The sequence below is a fragment of the Elephas maximus genome, chromosome 3 (assembly GCF_024166365.1).
Source record: "Elephas maximus indicus isolate mEleMax1 chromosome 3, mEleMax1 primary haplotype, whole genome shotgun sequence".
Lineage (NCBI taxonomy): Eukaryota > Metazoa > Chordata > Mammalia > Proboscidea > Elephantidae > Elephas > Elephas maximus.
Genome location: NC_064821.1, coordinates 77,166,127 through 77,189,230, shown reverse-complemented (window position 1 = coordinate 77,189,230; position 23,104 = coordinate 77,166,127). Strand labels below are relative to the sequence as shown.

The following is a 23,104-nucleotide window of genomic DNA, read 5'->3' as shown; positions in this document are numbered from 1 at the left end:
GTTGTAGAAGAAGCTTACTTGATAAAATAAAAACCTCACCCGGCCTCCATATTGCAGCATCGGTGCCGGGAGCACCCTGCCCGTGAGCTCTGTCATTTCGTTGTGGACAACAATACCAAATTCTTTAAGGTATGGATCAGGTCCACCCACCGTGCTGTTGCTCTTCACCTAAAGAACAGGAAAGCCTGCATATATAAAAACCAAAGAGTAACTGTGTTCCATCAGGAGTTTTTTCTTTTTTTCATCTGAAAGCCAGCTTATTTTGAAGACCACGCCTTACTGACCAGTCTGCTGATTTCCTCCTGTCTGTCAGGAGCAGACCTTGCTGTTGCTTTGATCATTGTGGAAGTCTGATTGTCTGTGAGCTTCTTTATACATCGCTGTCCTGCCACTATATTACAGACCTACCAAGAGGCAAAGAGAAATTAGAGTTTGTGGAATGAGCTTCTATATTTTAAGCCTTTGCCAAACTGTATCTTACGTGCCCCATTTGCAGTAAAATGAAAATTCTGTACGTAGTGAAGTTATAGACCCAAAATGTTTTAGGAATTAACACCAAATTTCACCACTAGTTTAGAACAAACTCTTTTTTTTTTTTTTTAACTCATTCAAAAGATTGTCAGATTGGTAAAAGAAAAAAGTAGTTGATCTTACCTCAAGTGGCAAGTATGTATGTTTTTGTTCTTGTCCCACTTGGAGACAGGGAAGATGGGGGTATTTCAGCTGCAGACTATACTTTTGTTTAAAATATTGAGCTACTGTACATTCCATAGCTTGACCATTTTCTAGCTGTAAAGGAAATCTACAGGAGAGAATGTCTTTTTAGAAATCTCTTCAAGTTCTTTTTTTTTTTTAAGAAAACAAATAATCAACTAACATTTTCTACCAGTCACTTAAAAAACAAAGTCAAACTTTATTTGAGCATTTTCACTTAAGTCATTTCAGACTTTAACCAGAACAGCGGTTCTGCTGGGCTTTTCCATGTTTGTTGAAGCTAGGATGAGAAAATTTGTAAATTAAAAACTTTTAAAGAACTTAAAAAAGAAGCTGAAGAACCAAAAAATATACAGACTCAGTAGAGGTCAGGTAACACCTACAGATACAAGTAATATCTCTTGCTGCTTTCTTAAAGGTACTGTAACTCAAATAAGGACTCAGAGTCATCCACACGGGACTTACGTTCGTTTAACAGAACTTTTTGTAAAATGAGTGTAGCACAGTTCTTGGGACATTTTCAGATTTCTAAACCAGGACTAATACATATCAATTTGGAAGCAACAAGACCAAATACATGAAACTGAGACTGTGCAAGGATATCTCATATAAACTGGGGACCATGATTTAAAGATTCTTTATTTAGCTGTTCTAGTGGGTGAATTCTCCCAAATATTTGGCACAATGATAACTTTAATGCTGCTTTTACAACTGTTACAGCCCCTTGAGGTAACAATGCAGGAAGGATCATTTACGTGATATTTAAATCTATGCGCTTTTAAACTTCGTGCAAAGATTATACAGCTCTATAAAGGCAAATATTTTTTTAGGATTATGTGAAGTAAATAATGAAAAAGGCACAAGTTCTTGAAACAAATGTTACAGTTCTCAATAGTGACTTCAGAAGGTTTTGGTAACAGTTTTTCCTAGAAAATAAAGTCAATGGTATAATATGAACAAGATATAGAATTCACCTCACAACTCTTGAGAAATTCATGTCATGGGTACATAAGGTGATGCTGAAGAATTTATTCAAATCAGACTGAGTAAATATACCTCATTCAAGGTCACAAAAAATAAAGTTAAATTAAATTTTAAAAAAACCTTCAACTATCTAGGACAAAGCCCTCCAGATAATTCTGATGTATGCTAAAGTTTGAAAATTGAGAACCATTGATCTAAAACAGACTACAACATAAGCCAAAAAAAAAAGGAGGGGGTCTCTAAACAACCAAAATAATGTAAAGTTTGTATATTTAAGTTCACACACTTTACTTAGAAGAGCTAGTATTTACATGTAGGTCAGACATGAGTTTAATGATCTTGATTACAAGAATAAAGCATACAAACATGGTAATTTAAAAAGCACTTTCATATATATTGTCTCCTTTAGGCATAGCTCACAGTGGAATAGAAGCTGGGCGATTAGAAAAATGAGATTGAAGACGTAGAAAGGATGTGCTGCTAACAGCATGCCATACATCTTGACAGATGGAAGAAGTGAGAACTAGCTACAAAGGGAGGGGAAAAAAACTACGCAAAAACTCAAAAACAATATATGTCTTCACACGACAGCCTCATATGACTTACAGGCCTTCCTAGACCCTGAGGGTCCTACATTAAGAATTATAGCAGTATAATAAATAACGCTTATAATGATGGCTCTGCATCCTTAAGTAAAAGTTGATCTATGTTTAGCATACACTGAGAGGTGAATCAAATTAAAGGCAGGAAATGTTTTATAAATATCTCTACCAAAAATATGCAAAACATTTCTTAAAGCTGTTGGTGCTTCAAGTGAAGAGCTCAGTGATCTTGAAAATTACAGTAAAAAAATCTCTAAGGATTATAGTAGCTTCACTCTGTTACCAAATATGTTGTGGTATATTTTTAGACGTGGTTAACATACGTTTGATGGCTGGCTGGCCGTCTAGTCACGTTACAGACTCGATATTTTCGTTTCATCTGTCCACAGTGGGTCACTTCAACTTTAAGACCTGAAGTTAGAAAAAAAAAAAAAAGACAAAACATCAGTATTAGTTAAAATCATAGTGAGAAAAACAGATGCATGCATGACATTGTACAGGACAAAAGTTATAAAGATACAGGGAAAATTTCATCTTCTGTGGGCAAAAAGCAACAACTAAGCAGGAGAAATTAGAACCTGGAAGACTTAGGTGCTCATTTTACTTTAATTTCTTAATTCATTCAATATACATTTATTAAGCATTCACTATGATCTGGCTATGTATTTATATACATATATACACACACACACATATGTTCTGGCAAGAAACCTAGTGGTGTAGTAGTTAACCGCTTGGTTGCTAACCGAAAGGTCGGCAGTTCAAACCCACCAGCCGCTCTGCAAGAGAAAGATGTGACAGTCTGCGTCTATAAAGATTACAGCCTTGGAAACCCCATGGGGCAGTTCTACTCTGTGCTATAGGGTTACTATGAGTCAGAATTGACTTGATGGCAGTGGGTTTGGTTTTTGATTTGGCATGTTCTGGCACTTATTCTGGGGTCTGGAGACAGCCCTCATGAAACTTATATTCTAGTGAGAGAAGATAGCTAATAACAAGTAAACAAGAGAAGAAATTCCAAAAGGAGACTAAATGAACTTGTCTTGTTTTATTAAGACGGAAGTTTTTAAGAGGTAAGGGTAACATTTACTGAGTGCCATATACACGCCAGGTACTATGCTAGAAGCTTTATAGACCTAATTGCATTTAATTCTCCCAACAACCCTATAAGATATATATTCTTATGTTTATCTTATTGATGAATAAACTAAGGTTCACAGTGGTTAAGTAATTTGCCCATGGCCCCACTGGCTAAGCTGGATGGAAGCCCAGGTCTGTCTAACTCCAAAGCCCATGCTCCTGGAACAATGCTGAGCTGCCCCTTCAGGACTGCATTAATGCAAACACCTACCTCTGATTTCTTTGGTAAACTTGACACGCTGGGAGTCTGTTAGTGGTTTGGTCTGTTCATTGATGTTCTGAATGTCTAAAACCTCACACATAAACTCAATGATAGGCTGAGCCCGGTAGAAAGCAGTTGCAGATACTAACAACAGAGAGGAAGGGTACTTAGCTCCAGGGAAAGGAAAAGGACCAAAAAACAGTCAAAAGAGTACCTTGTAGAGAGCTCCATCTTACCATCAATATTGAGCATCATATTCCACATAGCAGGTCTCACAGACTGATGAAAGCCAAACCAAACCTCCCTGCCCCCTCCCAGAGGGTGGTAGTAACCTTCAGGAGGTGAGAAAAAGGAACGGCCCACTGGAGTGTACCTGAAGAAATAAGAGTTTGCATGTTTTACAGTAAAAATTTGAAAGGTCTTTCACGTCATTCTCAATTTCATGAACTGAAACCAAGCTTGAAATACGACTTATGCAGAAACTTTTCAATGGCTCCAGGCAGTCTCCCAAAAAGCCTGATATTTGTGGGAAAGAATTCAAACCACAGTACTAACCTCATAGAGGGAAGGTGTCTTGTGATAACATCAAGTGCTTGTACTGAGTCATCTGGGACTTCATTCAAGTGTCCGGCCAAAGCTTCTAGAAGCAACTGAAGACTCACAACTGACACCCACTGGACAGACACTTTAAAGGTTTGATCTTTACCCTCACCTGGAAGGGTCACCTCCATATCAACCTAAAGGAAAAAAAATACATATATACACACATTTTTACAAAGGCTGTGGGAAAGATCCCAGGAATATTCAATATGCTATATGCATAAGAATGTTTATTGTTAACATTTTCTGCAATTGTAAAACATTGGAAAGTATCCATCAATAGGGGACTAATTTAATATGGAATCTTATGCAACAGTTAAAAAATAAGGTAGATCTAAATGAACAGAGATGGAAGGATCTACCAGACACATTGTTAAATGAAAAAACTAATCATAGAATATGCAAAAAGAGAGAGAGCAAGACAGAATATACATAGCCAATCCAGTACACATAAAAATATATGAAAGGATACATACCAAACTGTTATCAGTAGTTTCTGCTGAAAAGAAAAATGGAATTGAGGGGTATAGGAAGGTAGGGGAAGCAGGAAACCACAAAATTTCTGAATTGTCTGAATAAGTTTAAATGAGCATATATTCATGTATTACTTTTCTAATTTCAAAAGTAAATATTTTTAAAGTTATTGTGCTCAAAAAGTTAAACACAGAATTACCATATGACTCAGCAATTCCACTCCTAGGTATATAACCAAAAGAATTTAAAACAGGAACTCAAATAGATATTTGTGCACCAAATACTCACGGTAGCCAGAACAACCGAAGTGTCCATCAACTAATGAATGGATAAACAAAATGTCCTATACATATACAATGGAATATTATTCAGCCATAAAAGGAATGAAGTACTGATAATGCTACAACATGGATGAACCTTGAAAATACTACGCTAATTAAGCCAGACACAACAGGACAAATGCTGTATGATTTTATTTATATGAGGTATCCAGAGCAGGCAAATTCATAGAAACAGAAAGTAGAATAAATGTTACCAGTGACTGGAGGAAGAGGTAAATGGAGAGTTTTTCTTTAATGGGCACAAATTTTCTGTTTGGGATGATGAAAACATTCTGGAAATAAACTGTGATGATATTACACAACAACGTGAATGTATTTAATGCCATTGAATCATACCCTTAAAAATGGTTAAAAAGGTAAATTTTATATTATGTGCATTTACCGCAATAAAAAAATGCAAACAACAACAAAGTTATTATGGTATTGTGAATCTAAACCAAACCTATCTTCCTGAGTATTGTATAATTTCCATAATTTATAAAAACTCCACTGTTGAGATTCAGGTAGCACTTTAACAATGTGAGGAACTCTGGCTATAGGTAATGACGGCATAATCAACCTAAATTCTAACGTTAGTCTCATCGTCAATTTTTGATTAACTAAGGGACAGAGAATATGGACAGAAAAACGCATATCTATCCTTACCATGAGAAAATTCTAAAAATTAAATTCTTATTAGAAGGAAAACATTTTTATCATATGTAATTACCACTACATGATTGAAGTCTAAAAAATATTTCTTGCTGTTAACACTCACCCTATCCCGTCCAATTGGCAGTGGATGTGCTGTGTACATGTTTCTTTTGCCATCATAGCCAGGCTGCCGATCACCAAATATTTGCATCTTGAAATGCCGCACCATTGTATCTACTACCTCCCTTAACAGTAATGGAGACACTGGCAGTTAGCTTTGTGAAATGGTGAACAGTAAGGCAAGTATCACCATACCTATAATCACCTAAATTCAGGGCAAATCTACTCAGAAAGAGTAAGAGTTAAAGTTATAATTGAGTCAAGTAATTTAAAAAGTAGCTAACTAAAGAAAGGTAGCAACATGTTATCAAAAGCAACTATGAGATGATAACAGAAGGAGGTTAAAAAAAAGGAAAGAGAGTATAAAGTGGATGGTGTCCTCTCAAACTCCCACTTTCCAAAACCCTCTCCTATAATACATGTAGCTTTATAAGAATAACCTATCTTGGGCACCTAAGTTTGGCATGGATATTCACCACCAAATAATGATAAGCTTGTTATCAAATCAACATCCTTATTTAAGTACATTGGTTTTAGAAAAGAGAGTGGACAGAATTTAGAAATCTGAGGATCGATGTATCTACGATACATCACATCCAAAGGAACAAGTCAACCGCTTTGCCTAATGCTGGTAATTTATTATTCTGCGTACTGTTACTATTATCATTATTTTTTAATTCCATGGTGTTCTGAAGCAATGTAGAAACGGGAATGTTGTAAAACACTGTCATGGCAAAATAATTACTGATGTAGTTTATTTCTTTTTAAAATTCATTTTTAAAATTCTCTCAGTCAAGCATAGGTAGCTTTACTTAGGTGTTCTTGCATGTATGAAAGATCATACTGTACCCAGGCCATGAAATACATGCAGCTGCAAGGAAAACTGGAGCATACACAGTTATGATATGACCAGGTATGGACAGACCTGGATCTGTGAAATTTTGGAATACTAGAGTCAATAAAAAATCAGGTGCTATATAGGAGCAGGAGCTCCTGGGTGGTGCAAACAGCTAACGTGCTTGGCTGCTAATTGGAAGACTGGAGGTTAAAGTCCATCCAGAAAAGCCTGGTAAGAAAGGCCTGGTGATCTACTTCTGAAAGATAAAAGCCATTGGAAACCTTATGGAGCACAGCTCTACTCTGACACACATGGAGTTGCCATGAGTCGGAAGCGACTTCACAGTAACTGGTTGTTTTTTTTAATACATATGCAGCCTTACCAACATGTATGAGCTCCATGTGTGGGAACAGTATCTTAAAAGCCAAAACACATCACAACTAGCTAATGTGTTAATATTATTATGAATGAAATTTGTGGTAGAGTCATACGGTAAAGTCACACGCAACTGAAAAAAACTGACGGAAAAATATAGTATTCTATATTTCCCATAATAAAGCTAACTTAAGAACTGTGCATTCCCATACTGGAAAAGGGTAGTCTCTCGCTTTATATTCTTAAATTATAACTATAAAGAGTTTCACAATGACCAAGATATTTTCACCTCTATTCTCATTTAATCTTCACAATAACCTTATGAGACAAGCAGAGCACCTATTATTGCCTTCATATTAAAGAGAAGAAATAAAAATTCAGAACCGGCAAGGGCCTGCCCATGCTAGCACAATTATCAAGTGACAGAGCTGCATAAACTTGGACAAGTTTCTAAATCTTCCACATGTCTGTTTCTACATTTGTAAAGTGATGATAATAATAATAATATCTACCTCAGAAAGTTGTTATATTAAGTGAATAAATACACAAAGTATTTAGAAGAGTGCTTGTCACATGATTAGCCTACCTACTCTGGTCAGCTAATAGATATCACCTCAGCAGTTTTCCTCTGTCTTGAATCATCAAAATTTTCCTCCCTATTGGATTATTCTCTCAGCATATAAAGATGCTATAATTTCTCCAATCCTAAAAAAACAGTTAACTTTCTTGACCCCAGTTCCTCCTTGTCTGAATGTCCCTTTGCTCTGCTCTTCTTCGAAATCGCTTGGAAGAGTTATCTCTAATTATTCTTCTCCTTTCTTTCTTAAACCTTCTCAAGTCAGGCTTTTCCTCCACCACTTTTATCAAGGTCTTCAATGAGCTCCACATTGCTCAATTCAATGCTGCTTGATCATTAGATGACAAATTCTTCCAATGTAAAACATCTTCTTCCCTTGCCTCCAGGACAACACTCTACTGGTTTTCTCCTATGCCAATGGTTGTACTTGAAGATCTATCCTGAAGTACAACACTGTCAGTGATAGGATAATATCCATATGCCCACAAGGAAGACCAGTTAATACAACTATTATTCAAATTTACCCACCAAGCACTAAGGCCAAAGATGAAGAAATTAAAGATTTTTACCAACTTCTGGAGTCTGAAATTGATCAAACGTGCAATCAAGATGCATTTATAATTACCAGTGATTGGAATGCAAAAGCTGGAAACAAAGAAGGACCCAGTAGTTGGAAAATATGGCCTTGGTGATAGAAACAATGCCTGAGATCTCGTGGTGGAATTTTGCAAGACCAATGAATTATTCATTGCAAATATCTTTTTTCAACAACATAAATGGCGACTATACATGTGGACCTCACCGGAACCAAACTGACTACATCTATGGAAAGAGACGATGGAAAAGCTCAATGTCATCAGTCAGAAAAAGTCCAGGGGCTGACTGTGGAACAGACCATCAACTGCTCATATTTAAATTCAAGCTGAAGAAGAAAATTAGAACAAGTCCATAGCCAAAGTATGACCTTGAGTATATTCCACCTGAATTTAGAGAGACCATCTCAAGAAGAGATTTGATACACTGAACACTAATGACCAAAGACCAGATGAATTGTGGAACGACATAAAGGACATCATACATGAAGAAAGCAAGAGGTCATTGAAAAGACAGAAGGAAAGAAAGAGAAGGCCAAAATGGATGTCAGACTCTGAAAGTTGCTCTTGAATGTACAGTAGCTAAAGCAGAAGGGAGAAATGATGAAGTCAAAGATCTGAATAGAAGATTTCAAAAGGCAGCTCGAGAAGACAAAGTATTACAATGACACATGCAAAGACCTGGAGATAGAAAACCAAAATGGAAGACCACACTTGGCATTTCTCAAGCTGAAAGAACTGAGAAAAAAATTCAAGCCTCAAGCTCCAATACTGAAGGATTCTACACGGAAAATATTAAATGACACAGGAAGCATCAAAAGAAGATGGAAGGAATATAGTCACTGTACCAAAAAGAATTGGTCAATGTTCAAACATTTCAGGAGGCAGCATATGACAGGAACTGATGGTACTGAAGAAATAAGTCCAAGCTGCACTGAAGACATCGGCAAAAAACAAGGCTCCAGGAATTGACAGAATACCAACTGAGATGTTTCAACAAATGGATGCAGCGCTGGAAGTGCTCACTCATCTATGCCAAGAAATTTGGAAGACAGCTACCTGGCCAACTGACTGGAAGAGATCATATTTATGCGCATTCCAAAGAAAGGTGATCCAACAGAATGCGGAAATTATCAGGCAATATCATTAATATCACACACAAGTAAAATTTTGCTGAAGATCATTCAAAAGTGCCTGCAGCAGTACATTGACAGAACTGCCAGAAATTCAAGCCAGATTTACAAGAGGATGTGGAAAGGGGGATATATTTGCTGATGTCAGATGAACCCTGGCTGAAAGCAGAGAACACCGGAAAGATATTTACCTGCATTTTATTGAGTATGCAAAGGCATTCGACTGTGTGGATCATAACAAATTATGGATAACATTGCAAAGAATGGGAATTCCAGAACACTTAATTGAGCTCATGAGGAACCTGTACGTAGATCAAAAGGCAGTCGTTCCAACAGAATAAGGGGATACTGCATGGTTTAAAATCAGGAAAGGTGTGCATCAGGGTTGTATCCTTTCACCATACTTATTCAATCTGTATCCTGTGCAAATAATCCGAGAAGCTGGACTATATGAAGAACACGGCATTAGGTAATATGCAGATGACACAACCTTTCTTGCTGAAAATGAAGCAGATTTACAGCACTTACCGATGGATATCAAAGACCACAGCCTTCGCTGTGGATTATACCTCAACATAAAACAAAAATCCTTACAGCTGGACCAATAGGCAACATCATGATAAATGGAGAAAAGAATGAAGTTCTCAAGGATTTCACTTTACTTGGATCCAAAATCAACACCCATGGAAGCAGCAGTCAAGAAATCAAAGGATGCACTGCATTGGGCAAATCTGCTGCAAAAGACCTCTTTAAAGTGTTAAAAAGCAAAGATGTCACTTTGAGGACTAAGGTGTGCCTGACCCAAGCCAAGGTGTTTTCAATCACCTCATAGGCATGCGACAGCTGGACAACGAATAAGGAAGACCAAAGAAGAATCGATGCCTTTGAATTGTAGTGTTGGGGAAGAATACTGAATATACCATTGGGCGTGAAAAGAACAAACAAACCTATCTTGAAGAAGTACAGCCAGAATGCTCCTTACGAGTGAGGATGATGAGACTTTGTCTCACATACTTTGGACATGTTATCAAGAGGGACCAATCCCTGGAGGACATCATGCTTGGTAAAGAAGAGGGTCAGCGAAAAAGAGGAAGACCCTCAACAAGATGGAGTGACACAGTGGCTGCAACAATGGACTCAAGCATAGCAACAATCATGGGGTTGGTGCAGGATTGGGCAGTGTGTCGTTCTGTTGTACGTAGGGTTGCTATGAGTTGGAACCAACTGGATGGCACCTAGCGACAACAATAACGATGGCCCCTCGATTCCAGTTTTGCTGCTGATACTTCTCCATCTCCCAATCTCTAAATATTAGAGTGCCTCAAAGCTCAGTCTTGGAGTATTATTTTCTCTAATCACACTCAGGGCAATCCATTAAAAATCTAAGTCAATTATATGTGGCACTGCCTACAAGATTCTGCATGGTTAGGGCCCTGTGAAGTTTCTCTAACCTACCTATCACTCTCTACCCTCGCCTCTCACTCCAGCAATCCAGACCTATTTACTAATCCTTAAATACACCAAGCAAGCTGTTGCCTCTGCCTGAAATATTCTTCACCTATATCCCGCTTATCTCCATATTTCTTCTCAAATGTCACTTTTCAGTGAGACCTTCCGTAACTATATTAAAACAAATTTTATATGAATGTAAATACAGATATATCAGTGGTCTGCCCTACCCCTATTCCTTATATTCCATCCCTGCTTTTTCTCCATAGCACTTATCAACTCTAACAAATAACATGTTTTTTTTAATTATTTATTTGTGGTCTTCTCCTACTAGATATAAACTCCTTAAAGGTAGGCACTTTTGTCGGTTTTGTTTCATTCCCACAGCCTAGAACAATACTTGGCACGTAGTAAGCACTCAGTAAAATATTTGCTGAATGACTCAGTGTTAGCCATTTACTATGACTGATCTCGAAGTCATGTAACAGCCAAACTATTATGACCTCACATGAGACTGAACTGTACCAGAAGGTCAAATTATTGATTTGTAATGAGAAAAAAATCAAACAGCACAAAATATTTCACACAACAGAAAGAGCATACTTAAAAAAGCAAGAACCTTAACATCAAAGACTGCTTAAATAACACTGCACAGAATCAGGGAAAAGGAAAGTGGGTATTCTCGGCACACTGTAAGAATATTTGCTACAGGTCTATATGTTCACACCTGTATAGTCCTCCCATACAGAACACAATATTTCTATCTCTCATCAAGACCCCTCTTGGATAATCCTAGAAATAGAGCTTCTCTCTGAGCTTACTTTTTACAATGCTCCAAGATGATTCTTCTGTCTTTACACTTACATTTTTTCATGCCCAGTTACAACACTTAATAATAAAATTTTAATTTCCAGGTAGTTTTCTCTCCCATGAACACTAATGTCTTCACTCATTTTATAAATTTCTGTTACCCTTGGTGAATAAAAGAGTGATCTTTCTTCCTCATTCAGTAACTATTTACTGATTGACCAGCGATATATCCAGCACTCTGCTAGGATCTGTGGAGGATAACCAAGTATGAGACAGCAAACCTGCCATCAAGAAGCTTACCATCTTAGAGAAAAACAAAGGCCATGTGTTGAAAGAATTGAGGGAACGATATGGGAGTCACCTAATAAATTATAAGCATTTAAGTGTATAGAATTCTACTTTTTCTAATCCTTACCTGTTGACTCTACGAGGCCGTTTTTCTGGTTTAATATCCACATCATAGTGATACACATCTATTTTAGGAATCTGAACCTGAAAATGATTGGCTAACAGTCGAATTGGTTTTCCAACAGTCCCAAGGCCAGGACGACGTGGTGGCTGAAACAGGTTGGTTGGAGGTCCTAAGATTGAAAGACATTTGATATGCTGTTTATTTGGTCATGGAGGATAATATCCCTTAATAATGATGTTCGATGATGATGACAGCTACAATTATTGAGCTCTTATTGTTCACCAAACATATGCTGATATAAAGAGTTTGGGGTGTCTCGACTTAAATTTAAGTTTCTAAATATTTTTCCATGTTGCTATTTTTTTTAATTTGAAGATGTCAGAATTAGATAGTTTGATTAATTCCTCTCAGATGCAGACTACCATATAAAACCTTTCATGAGCATTAGTATCTCTATAGCGTGGCTTGCAAAATTTTGTTGTTGTTGTTAGGTGCTGTCTAGTTGGTTCCAACTCATAGCGACTTTTTGTACCACAGAACGAAACACTGTCCAGTCCTGTGCCATTCTCACACTCGTTGCTATGTTTAAGCCCATTGTTGCAGCCACTATGTCAGTCCATCTTGTTGAGGGTACTCCTCTTTTTCGCTGACCCTCCACTTTACCAAGCATGATGTCCTCCAGGGACTGGTCCCTCCTGACAACATGTCCAAAGTATGTGAGACGTAGTCTCGCCATCTTTGCTTCTAAGGAGCATTCGGGTTGTACGTCTTCCAAGACAGATTTGTTTGTTCTTTTGGCAGTCCATGATATATTCAGTATTCTTTGCCAACACCACAATTCGAAGGCATCAATTCTTCTTTGGTCTTCCTTATTCATTGTCCAGCTTTCACATGCATACGAGGGGACTGAAAACACCATAGCTTGGGTCAGGCATACGTTAATCTTCAATGTGACATCTTTGTTTTTTTAACACTTTAAAGAGGTCTTTTGCAGCAGATTTGCCCAATGCAATGCATCATTTGTTTTCTTGACTGCTGCTTCCATGGGTGTTGATTTTGGATCCAAGTAAAATGAAATCCTTGACAACCTCAATCTCCTCTCAGTTTATCGTGATGTTGCTTACTGGTACAGTTGTGAGGATTTTTGTTTTCTTTATGTTGAGGTGCAATCCATACTGAAGGCTGTGGTCTTTGATCTTCATCAGTAAGTGCTTTAAGTCCTCTTCACTTTCAGCAAGCAAGGTTGTGTCATCTGCATAACGCAGGTTGTTAATGAGTCTTCCTCCAATTCTGATGCCATGTTCTTCTTCATATAGTCCAGTTTTTCAGATTGTTTGCTCAGTGTACAGATTGAATAATGATACAACACTGATGCACACCGTTGTTGCAAAATTATATGCATTTTAAAATAAAACCATCTCTAAACTCTGGGGGTCATCACAGTGTTCAGACTGGAGATGATCCATTAAATTAGTTTGCATTATCATTGGCTGTACTTACAGGAGAGATTAAACAGAAGCAATATTTATCAATTTACTTGCTAATTTTGATAGTGAAATAATACCAGTAATGCTGGCTAGACATTCTTGTCTACAATCTGCATTTCAGAGTGTGGGCAATCTAAGATTCTCCCTATCATAAGGTTTGGTCTATTCATTCAACAGATATCTATTCATTTATGACATGTTTAACCTGCACTGTGGACTCAAAACAGAGTCCCTGACTTCAAGGAACTTACAGTCTAGACCGGCGGCTCTCAACCAGAGGCGATTTTCCCGCTGTCCCCCTCCCCCCGCCCCACTCCCCAAGAAACGTGTGGCAAATGTCTGGAAACATTTCTGGTTGTCAGAACGTGGAGGGTGCTACCAGCACCCAGTGGGTAAAGTCCAAGGATGTAGCTAAATATCCTACAATGTGCATGACAGTCTATCACAAGAAAGAATTATGTAGTCCAAAATATCAATAGTGCTGACATCAAGAAGATGGTTCACAAGATGTTCCACAAAAGAAAGATTCCATAAGTTAAAGAAACCTTGCATATTTGTTTCCCTTCTTAAAACTCTACAATGTATGTTATCATAGTAAATTCTCTAGTCATGTATTAAATTAACCTGTTTAACTCATCATTTATTCAACTTATTTTCCCCAGAACTTTTGTTTTTTAATTTTATCCAACATCTATTAATATTCAGTAGAAAGGGTCTTATGCAACACGGTTTGGGAGATACTTGTCTAGACAAAACCTTACTCCCATTTGATGATAATATCACATGGATGCTGGCCTAAAAAAATAAACATCTTTTCTGCTATGAATAAGTGTTGAGCTGCTAACCAAAAGGCTGGCAGTTCAAATCCACCAGCCACTCCCTGGAAGCCCTATGGGGCAGTTCTGCTGTGTCCTATCGGGTTGCTATGGGTTGGAATTGACTAGACAGCAATGAGTTTGTTTTTTTTGTTTTTTCGGGGGGGGGGGGTAAACTGGGCTGTGGTTACAGCAGGTTCTCTTACTGCAATGATATTTCACTGAGAACAGAGACAATTCACTTAGGAGAGAGAACTCCAAAGCAAGAAGCTACTCTGTTCCAACACTTAAGAACATCAGAGTAGACCTTTAATGAAATTTGTGTCTATTGGTGACAGATCACCTTATACTAATTTTTACTTTAATTTTTGAAGTATTGAAAATGTTTTCACATATTAAATCCTTCCTTTAAATTCTTAAAAAAAAAAAAAAATTACCAGTCGCCATTGAATCGATTCTGACTCACAGCAACCTCATGTGTGTCAGAGCAGAACTGTGCTCCACAGAGTTTTCAATGGCTGATTTTACTTATCTTCGAAACTCAGGTCAGGTACGACTGCCTTGGAAAGCCTTTCCTGATTCTCCCAGACAGGTAAATCTATCCTCTGTGTTCTCAAGACTCTCTAGATAACAGAGTACTTAATGTAAGCATGTAGAAGCCACTTGTTAAATTACTGTCTTCTCCACTAGACTGTTTCAGCCCTGGAAGAAATGGACCTCTGGTTCATGCTGTCTCCCTGATCAGCACATTTTATGAATTCAATAAATGTTTAACTGAGAAGTACCAATAATCCTTGTGGCAGTTCCAAATGAAAGCTAAACAGAAACCTTGTTGTTGTTAGTTGACATTGAATTGATCTTGACTCATGGCGATCCCATGTGTATAGAACAGAACTGCTCCATAGGGTTTTCAAGGCTGTGACCTTTCAGAACAGATCAACAGGCCTGTCTTCTGAGGTGTCTCTGGGTGAGTTTAAACCACCAACCTTCTGGATGATAGTCAAGCACTTAAACATCTGCACCACCCACCAAAACAAAAACAAAAACCAAAGCCATTTTCATTGAGTTGATTTTGACTCATAATGATCCTAAAGGACAGAGTAGAACTGCCCCATACAGTTTCCAAGGAGCACCTGGTAGATTTGAACTGCTAACCTTTTGGTTAGCAGCTGCAGCTCTTAACCACTATGCCACCTGGGTTTCCTGCACCACCCAGGGTCTCCATAAACATGAAAGAGGTTAGTAATAAATAATGTCAGAGGTGACAGGCATACTAAAATAACCCAGTCAAGTCATATAGATAAGTCAACTCTGCATATTTCAATGTATCATAAAAGCTGGAAGAAATCTGCCATTATGATAGAAATTTGCAAACAGAAACTTCAAAGAAATGACTTACCCAAGGTCATATGACTTTAACTTTAAAAAGGACAACAGGAATTAGGTCTCCTAACTTGCAGTCCTGGTGGTACAATGGTTAAGAGCTTCGCTGCTAACCAAAAGGTCAGCAGTTCAAATCCACCAGCTGCTCCTTGGAAACTCTAGGGGGCAGTTTTACTCCTATATGGTCGGTGTGAGTTGGAATCAACTTGATGACAACAGGTTTGGTTTTTTTGATTTTATAGTATCTATACCTTTCTGAAATACCTGATGCCAAAAGAGCAGAGGAATTATAAGGTAAGGAATTAAAAAGTGGAGAAAGATAAATACTGTATGTGTCTCTTTTTCTTGGCAAGTGAGAAAAATTAGAAGGTGAGTGAACATTTCTCTTAAAAAATTTAGATTTAGTTAGAAAACTATACCCTAAACTTTTCATTCCAAAAGCTGGTTTCCTTGAGTTTAGCAAAATCTCTACTTATGAGGCAATAAAGTACAGTGGCTAAGGCTCTGGAACCAGACTGCCTGGGTTTGAATCCTGATTTGACTGCTCCCTAGCTGCAAGATATTGGGTCTGTTTCTTAGCCTCACGGTGCCTCAGTTTCCTTAACCATAAAATGGGGAGGATAATAATAGCAACTATCTCACAGGCTATTGTGAGGATTCAATGGGATGATGTATGTAAAAGACTCAGCACAATGCCTGGTAATAGTAAACACTCAATAAACGATAGCTATTATGATTGTGGAAACCCTGGTGGCGTAGCAGTTAAGTGCTACGGCTGCTAACCAAAAGGTCGGCAGTTTGAATCTGCCAGGCACTCCTTGGAAACTCTATGGGGCAGTTCTACTCTGTCCTATAGGGTCGCTATGAGTTGGAATCGACTCGATGGCACTGGTTTGGTTTTGGTTTTATTATGATTGTATTCATAGAAATATTTTAATGAGTGCTCAAAGGTCCCTGGCCTGTATATAGGGGGGCATTCCCAAAACTTAATGGCAAAGCAGAAATTACATCATCTGAAATGGGAACAAATATAACTCAACAGAGAATAGATGAGGTCAGCTTTAAATGAAGAGGAAGGCATTAGACTAGGAGTCAGATGACCCAGACTGTGGTCCTCATTTCACCACTCAGCCTGGAGACCTTGATGAAGTCACCTAAGCTCTCTGAACTCCAGTTTTCTCATCTGTAAAGTGGGGACAATACCTGCCTTGCCCACCTAACATAAGATCCAATGAGCTAATAGATATGAAAGTGCTTTCTAAACTATAAAGCACTACAAAAATTAAGGCTATCCTCAATATAACCAAAATAAGTGGTGACATATTAGTTATATGTCTGAGTTACTGTCAGAAACAGAACTGGAGAGTGAGGTGGGGGGACAGAACAAGACTAAGAATGCTTCGGTGATTGTTCAAGGGAGGGAGACACAAAGCACTAGGTAGGTGTGCTCTAACAGAGAAGCAGGGATGTTTTCCTAGGTTCTAAAACAGCCTGGATGAAATATCCCACAAGACTCTCAACTCCCTTTGCTCTGATTCTATGCTCAGCAAGCATCTTCTTGTTATTAATCGGGTTTCCAAGGTACTGCAACACCAAAAAAGGAGTCTGCTAGACAGCAGACTGGAAAATATTCCAGCCAACAGGAAAGCTCTATGAGACATTCTGGCTTATTCATTAGTGTCTTATAAATGTGGTTAAGGAGAGTTAATTTTCCACAATCTGAATAAACCAGGATAAGTCCTCAAACCTGCAAAGACTAAAAATCAGGCCCTCCCAAGAAAAAAAACGGTGTCCATGGGCCCTTCCTGACACTACAAGTTTTTGCACATGTTTACATAGTCTCTTTTGGTATCAGTTCATAAATGCAACTGTTGCTTCAATTACAGATACTAACAGAGGAGGCCATGTTCATTTAACATGGATCTACAATCAGTACCCATTGGAAGCAACACTCAAGAAATGAAACAATGTATTGCATTGGGCAAATCTGCTGTAAAGGATCTCTTTAAAGTGTTTAAAAGCAAAGATGTCACTTGGAGGACTAAGCTGTGCCTGACCCAAGGCATGGTAGTTTCAATTGCCTCATATGCATGTGAAAGCTGGACAATGAATAAGGAAGACCAAAGATGCATTTGAATTATGGTGTTGGTGAAGAATATTGAATATACCATGGCCTGCCAGAAGAACAAACAAATCTGTTTTGGAAGAATGCTCCTTAGAAGCAACGATGGGAAGAATTTGTCTCACAGACTTTGGACATGCTATCAGGAGGGACCAGTCCCTGGAGGACACCATGCCTGGTAGAGTAGGTCAGTGAAAAAGAGGAAGACCCTCAACAAGATGGACTGACACAGTGGCCGCAACAATGGGCTTTAACATAGCAATGATTGTGAGGATGGCACAGGACTGGGTATTGTTTCATTCTGTTGTCCCTAGGGTCGATATGAGTTGGAACCGATGGCAACTAACAACAGAAGTGGGAGGAAAGAAATATTTCCTGAGCATCTACCATGCTGTAATCTCTACAATAAGACTTTTCACATATATTATCTCAATTCATTCTCACAACAACCCTGCAGCACATAAACATTATTACTCTTATTTTATAGATGAGGAAATGGAAGTTCAAAGGAATTAAGTAATTTGCCCAAGGTCGTACAACTACTAAATTACCAGTTTGAATTTGAACAGAAAGAAGTCTGTCAGTCTTGTTACATTTCTAAAGACCTAATCATGCCTTTAGCCAGAGACATATCTGAAGTAACCTAGCATAATACTCACACTGAGGTTGATCAAATAATATTAATGTGCCAAAACTAATTTATTTTTAAAGGTATATGAAATTTGATTATAAATGCCTTTAAAAACACTTTAAGCAGTAAATTAAGGTGGGGCTTAATCATTCAGCTATTCAAACAAGTTCTAAGTAAACAAATCTGCAAAGTTTCAAAACTCAAATGGTAAGTCGAGTTTTCTATGCACTAAAAAGATGAAATGTTCCACAACTAAGTCCACTTTGTAGATAAAGTTTGAATATTAAAGTTAATTCCACCACAGCCCCCTAAACCCTGCCCTCCTTAGCCAAAGCATTAGAAACCCGTTGGAGTTCCAGGTGGGAGCACCAGGCTCCAATCCTCAGGGCATCTGTAACATCCTCGGCAGAGAACTTGGGCAGAGTGGAAGAGACAAGCAGAGGCCAGCCATCTCCACAGTGAATTCACAGTTTACAAAACTCTCCTTCATTTGATCCTCACAACAGGCCATAACCCAGTGAGAAGAGAACTCAGGACCTTGAAACCTGTGCTGGGGCCGGCTGGCTGGGGACTCCCCTGTCACTAAGGGACTAGCTCAGGCCACCCTGGGGCTGACACAGAGGCTGACAGATAGAGGCATAGCACCATGTTCTATCAGACTTCAGGGCCTTCCAAGATGGGTGGGCACTCTGTCCCTTGGCCTTTAGGAGTCATGCGAGGTGTTTGAGGGAAGTTCTCCTTCCTCATCTGAGGGCTCTGGATCACCGACCAGTGCAAAGGAAAATAGGGGTGCGGTTCAAAACCAAGAACACTCCTGGGAGTAGGTGGGGAGCCCTTCCCTGACCAACCCAGCCTTCCTCTCTGCACGTGGCACAGACTGTCCCTTCTGAGGCTCAGACTGGCCTCACCGCGACCCTGAAGCACAGACCACCACCCTGGATCAGGGTCTTCCCTGTACCTGAGGACGCAGGTCACCTTCCTAGGCCTCCCTCCCTTAGATATTGAGATCTAGACCATCCCTCCAGTCCGGGGCGCGGCCCCCGCCCCTCCCCCCTCCCCCGGCCGGGGTCAGCTTCTCTGGCCTTGTGCAATGGGAGGCGGATCCCCTTTCCTGAGGCCTGACGGCCCGAACCTGGGTCCGCGCGGGCTGGCTCGGTGGGCGGGACAGCAATAGTCCCGCCAGCCCGCCCGCCGCCGGCTAGCGGGTCCCGGGCCCCAGCCCCGTCCCCGGCCCAAGCGCGTTCCTCACCGGGTCCCAGCGCCTCCATGGCGGCGGCGGGGGCCGCCTCGCCCCGGTCCCCGGGGCCTCCCGCTCCGGGCACCGCCGCCGCCGCCGCCGCCGCGTATCGCTTGATCTCCGGAATATTGGCGCTGTGGGGGGCGCCGCGGAGACGCGGGCGCTGAGCAGGGGGCGGCGGCGGCGCCCGGCCCGGGGACAGGGACCCGGCTCCCACTGCTCTTCCGGTCTCAGCGACAACAAAACAATCCCCGCCGCCGCCGCCGCTGCCGCTGCCAGCGGGAACGGGAGCGGGAGCCAGCGCGCGCGCCCGCCGGGCGGGGAGGGGGCGCGGGGCGCGCGCGACCCAGGGTCCTGGCTCGCGGAGGTGGCGTGCGCGGCCCCAGGTGCGGGGCCCACCGAGCCCAGCTGGGGGCGGGGGGGGCGGGGGGGCGGGGGCGGGCGCGCGCCCGGAGGGGCAGTGTCCGCAGGACGTGGAGGGCACGTGCCCGCCCGCACTGCCCAGTCTGCGCAGGGCTGCTGTCCAGGGGCAAACGGCTCTGGGGGGCTACATGAGATCCTCCCAGGGCGTCCCAATCCGCAGTGTCCTGCACAAGATCTGGATCCAGTCGCGGCTGCTTCGCAGACACAGGACTCTCACTTTGGTCTATGGCATGTCTTCTGCCACCCCAGATCACTTCTATCTTCTCTGTCTCTTCCTGGGACACAGAACCCTAGGGTCGCCTCAGACGCAGCATCCTTCTGACTGTCCCTCCTATTTCTTCGTCCAGCACTACACAATCAGTGGCCCTTCCCTCCCGGTGCAGTTGGGAAGTATCACGAGGGATGGTCTCATGACAAGCACCTCTGGCCAGCAAGTCATCAGTCACCTCAGAAGAGACCAAGGTCTTGCTTTCTCAGGTAGACTCACCTTAGCAGCCAGGAACCAAAGGAACAGCGACCCTTCCAAGGCAGCATGGTCAGCCCAGCAGGCTCAGCATCCTTGGGGCTCTCAGGGTTCTAGCTGGAGAACGCAGAACTACAGGCCAAGAAGCAGAAGCAGGGAGCCCTCAGTTCACCAGTTAAAATGGAACAATGTGTGCAGTGAGGTGTGCATTCGAGCACCTACCATGGCTAGGCATAGAGCCAGGGCATTTTTGTATGTAATGATAGAAATATTTTAAGGGCACATCATGGCCAGGCATTGTATTACGGGTTCACGTGTCATTTAATCTTCACAAACCTTTTATACAGATGAACAAACTGAAGCTCAGGTAAATTAAGTCAGGCTTCGTGTGATATGACACAGCAGTGAAATATTTAAAAAAAAAAAAAAGGACTTCAAAGGCTAGCATTCAAGTCCTAGCTGATCCCATTCCTGGCTGAATGTGTTATCAGGGCTTTTAATCTAGTGACCTAAATTCTAAATTTAATCTAGACTTACTGACACCATATTCCACGTTCTTTCCACAGTACCATGCTCCCTTCTGTTAAACCAGATACCAACTGGAAACAGCCCTAGGGGACAGAAAGTTTGGTGGGGAGGAAGCAGCCTCTAAATAAACTGACTGGTTACAGCTAAGATAAGAAAAAGCAACTAGAGGTCAAGTTTTGAGTGAAACTGAGTGGCTACCTCCCTTCCCTCTGGGCTGAGTTTCTCCCACAGTTTAAACAGTGGTGGTGACTTCTAGCCTGGGAAGGCTAACTTCCCTCCTCCCGCATACTAATGACTTTTCCCCACATTCTATTTGGTACCCTTAGAAGAGACTGTATCTTGTTCCCTGGACTGAAAATAGTGTTATCACCTAGCCTCAGAAACCTCAGTATGAAAAGTCTTTACCCCACAGTTTCAGTCCAGACCTCAGTCTCTCAGTCCCTCAGTCTCTCACCCCTGTCATTCTCGATCATTCAGATCTACATTCTGATTCCAAAACTTGTTCCCATTCAGGCACCCACTTTCCATTTCCTGAAAACTCTTCCTTTTGAGCCCCTTCCAAAACCAAAGTTCTGTAGTCAACAAACTCCCCTAAGTCCTGCCTGTTCAGCAAGCACTCCTTCCACTTCCTGTGTGGCCAAGAAGTTATGCCCCAGCATACCACTTCCCCTGAAGATCTCTCTGGTGGTTGCTCATTCTCCCAAACCTTACACACTTCAAGGAGAGAAATGGGGAGGTGGAAAGAGAATTGGCAATATTTTTGCCTCCATTGCAGATTCCAAACCTTAAATCCTCATTCTCACATTCAAACCACTCCTTTATGCTCTTGCCATCTTGCTGAACTACCACCAGCCTTCCCTTGGTAGTGTAATTAACTCAGTTCCTGGTTTTATGTCTCAATTCAGTGTCTCTCACAACACTGTAAATCCTTGAGGGCAGGGCGCATGTTTTATTCAGGTGTTCATGCTTGTGTCTTTGTTGCTTAACACCATGTCTGGCACCAAATGCCTACTCCGGGATATTTGTGGAATGAAGGAATGAGCAAGTGTGGTATAGTGAATTACCTTAATATGGCCCTTCTAACCGTGGTCTTGTGACTCCCACAAAATGATTGAGTGAGACCGTGCAAATAAGGTGCTTGTCCCCTACCATGGGGATTAGACAGCCTGCTAATGCAAATAAGGTGCATGGAACCCTTGTGGGGGTGGGAGCATGCAAATAACATGTGTGGAACCCTAATGAGGAAATTGGTCATTTTTGCCATCTCACTAGGCTTAAAGGGAGCCAATCTCAGAAGCAAAGAAGGGGGGCCTCACTACCATCAAGAAGAAGGAGAACTGGGAGTGGAGCATGTCTTTTGTGTCTGAGCTGAGAACCTCCTAGACCCAGGAGACAGAGAGCTGTAACACTGGAGATGACATGAGCTGTCGAAAACAGTGGTAGAGAAACAGTGGTGGCAGCACAACCAGGAGACCAATCCAAGATGGCTGCAGTGGGCTTCCTGGCCTATGAAGCAAGGTGGCTACATTGGGCATGCCAACCCACGGAGTGAGACAGGGGAGCACTTTTGGGGAGGAAGCTTGCTGGCTGAGTGAGGTGCCTCTGGGCACTTATTGGAGTAGCTAAAGAAAGAGCTGTAACACTTACCGGAGAAGGGATGAGGCCAGACCAAGAGCCAAGGGGGTGAAGGGCCAAGGTGATGCAGGGCCAAGGGGGTGGGGGCTGAGAGCCAAGAGAGAGGCCTACCTGCAGGTGCAGCCGAGAAGCCGTTCTGATTGAAGAACTGTATCCTGAGTTGTTTTTGATCCTGAATTATAACCTGTTACTTTGCTAATAAAACCCACAACTGTGAGTATGATCTGTGAGTTCTGTGTGGCCATCGCAGTGAATTACTGAACCCAGCAGAGAAGTAGAGAGTGCTATGGGAGGGATGGCTAGTGTCAGAATTGGTGAAAAGGTTGGAGAGGAGGTATGTCTGACTTCCACATCATAGGAATCAGCTTTGGGCTGATGTTGAT

At 41.1% G+C, this 23,104-nt stretch overlaps 1 protein-coding gene across 3 annotated transcripts in view; it reads right to left on the bottom strand.

Annotated features, from left to right (window-relative positions):
• LOC126072884 (protein argonaute-4) overlaps positions 1-19,971 on the bottom strand; it is a 41,772-nt gene extending 21,801 nt beyond the window's left edge. Inside the window, exons 1-10 of one of the 3 annotated variants that reach the window (XM_049878742.1) lie at positions 19,685-19,971; positions 12,001-12,166; positions 5,815-5,935; positions 4,198-4,379; positions 3,879-4,015; positions 3,652-3,786; positions 2,624-2,711; positions 655-802; positions 285-404; positions 40-168 (exon numbers count right to left, since the gene is read on the bottom strand). In XM_049878742.1, the coding sequence (XP_049734699.1) occupies positions 40-168; positions 285-404; positions 655-802; positions 2,624-2,711; positions 3,652-3,786; positions 3,879-4,015; positions 4,198-4,379; positions 5,815-5,935; positions 12,001-12,166; positions 19,685-19,703 (1,245 nt within the window). In that variant the 5' untranslated portion in view covers positions 19,704-19,971. Of the gene's footprint in view, positions 1-39; positions 169-284; positions 405-654; positions 803-2,623; positions 2,712-3,651; positions 3,787-3,878; positions 4,016-4,197; positions 4,380-4,718; positions 5,787-5,814; positions 5,936-12,000; positions 12,167-19,684 lie in introns of those variants that run through there. The other 2 variants (XM_049878739.1, XM_049878740.1) reach the window with 2 other exon arrangements.
• Positions 19,972-23,104: the final 3,133 nt, after the last annotated feature.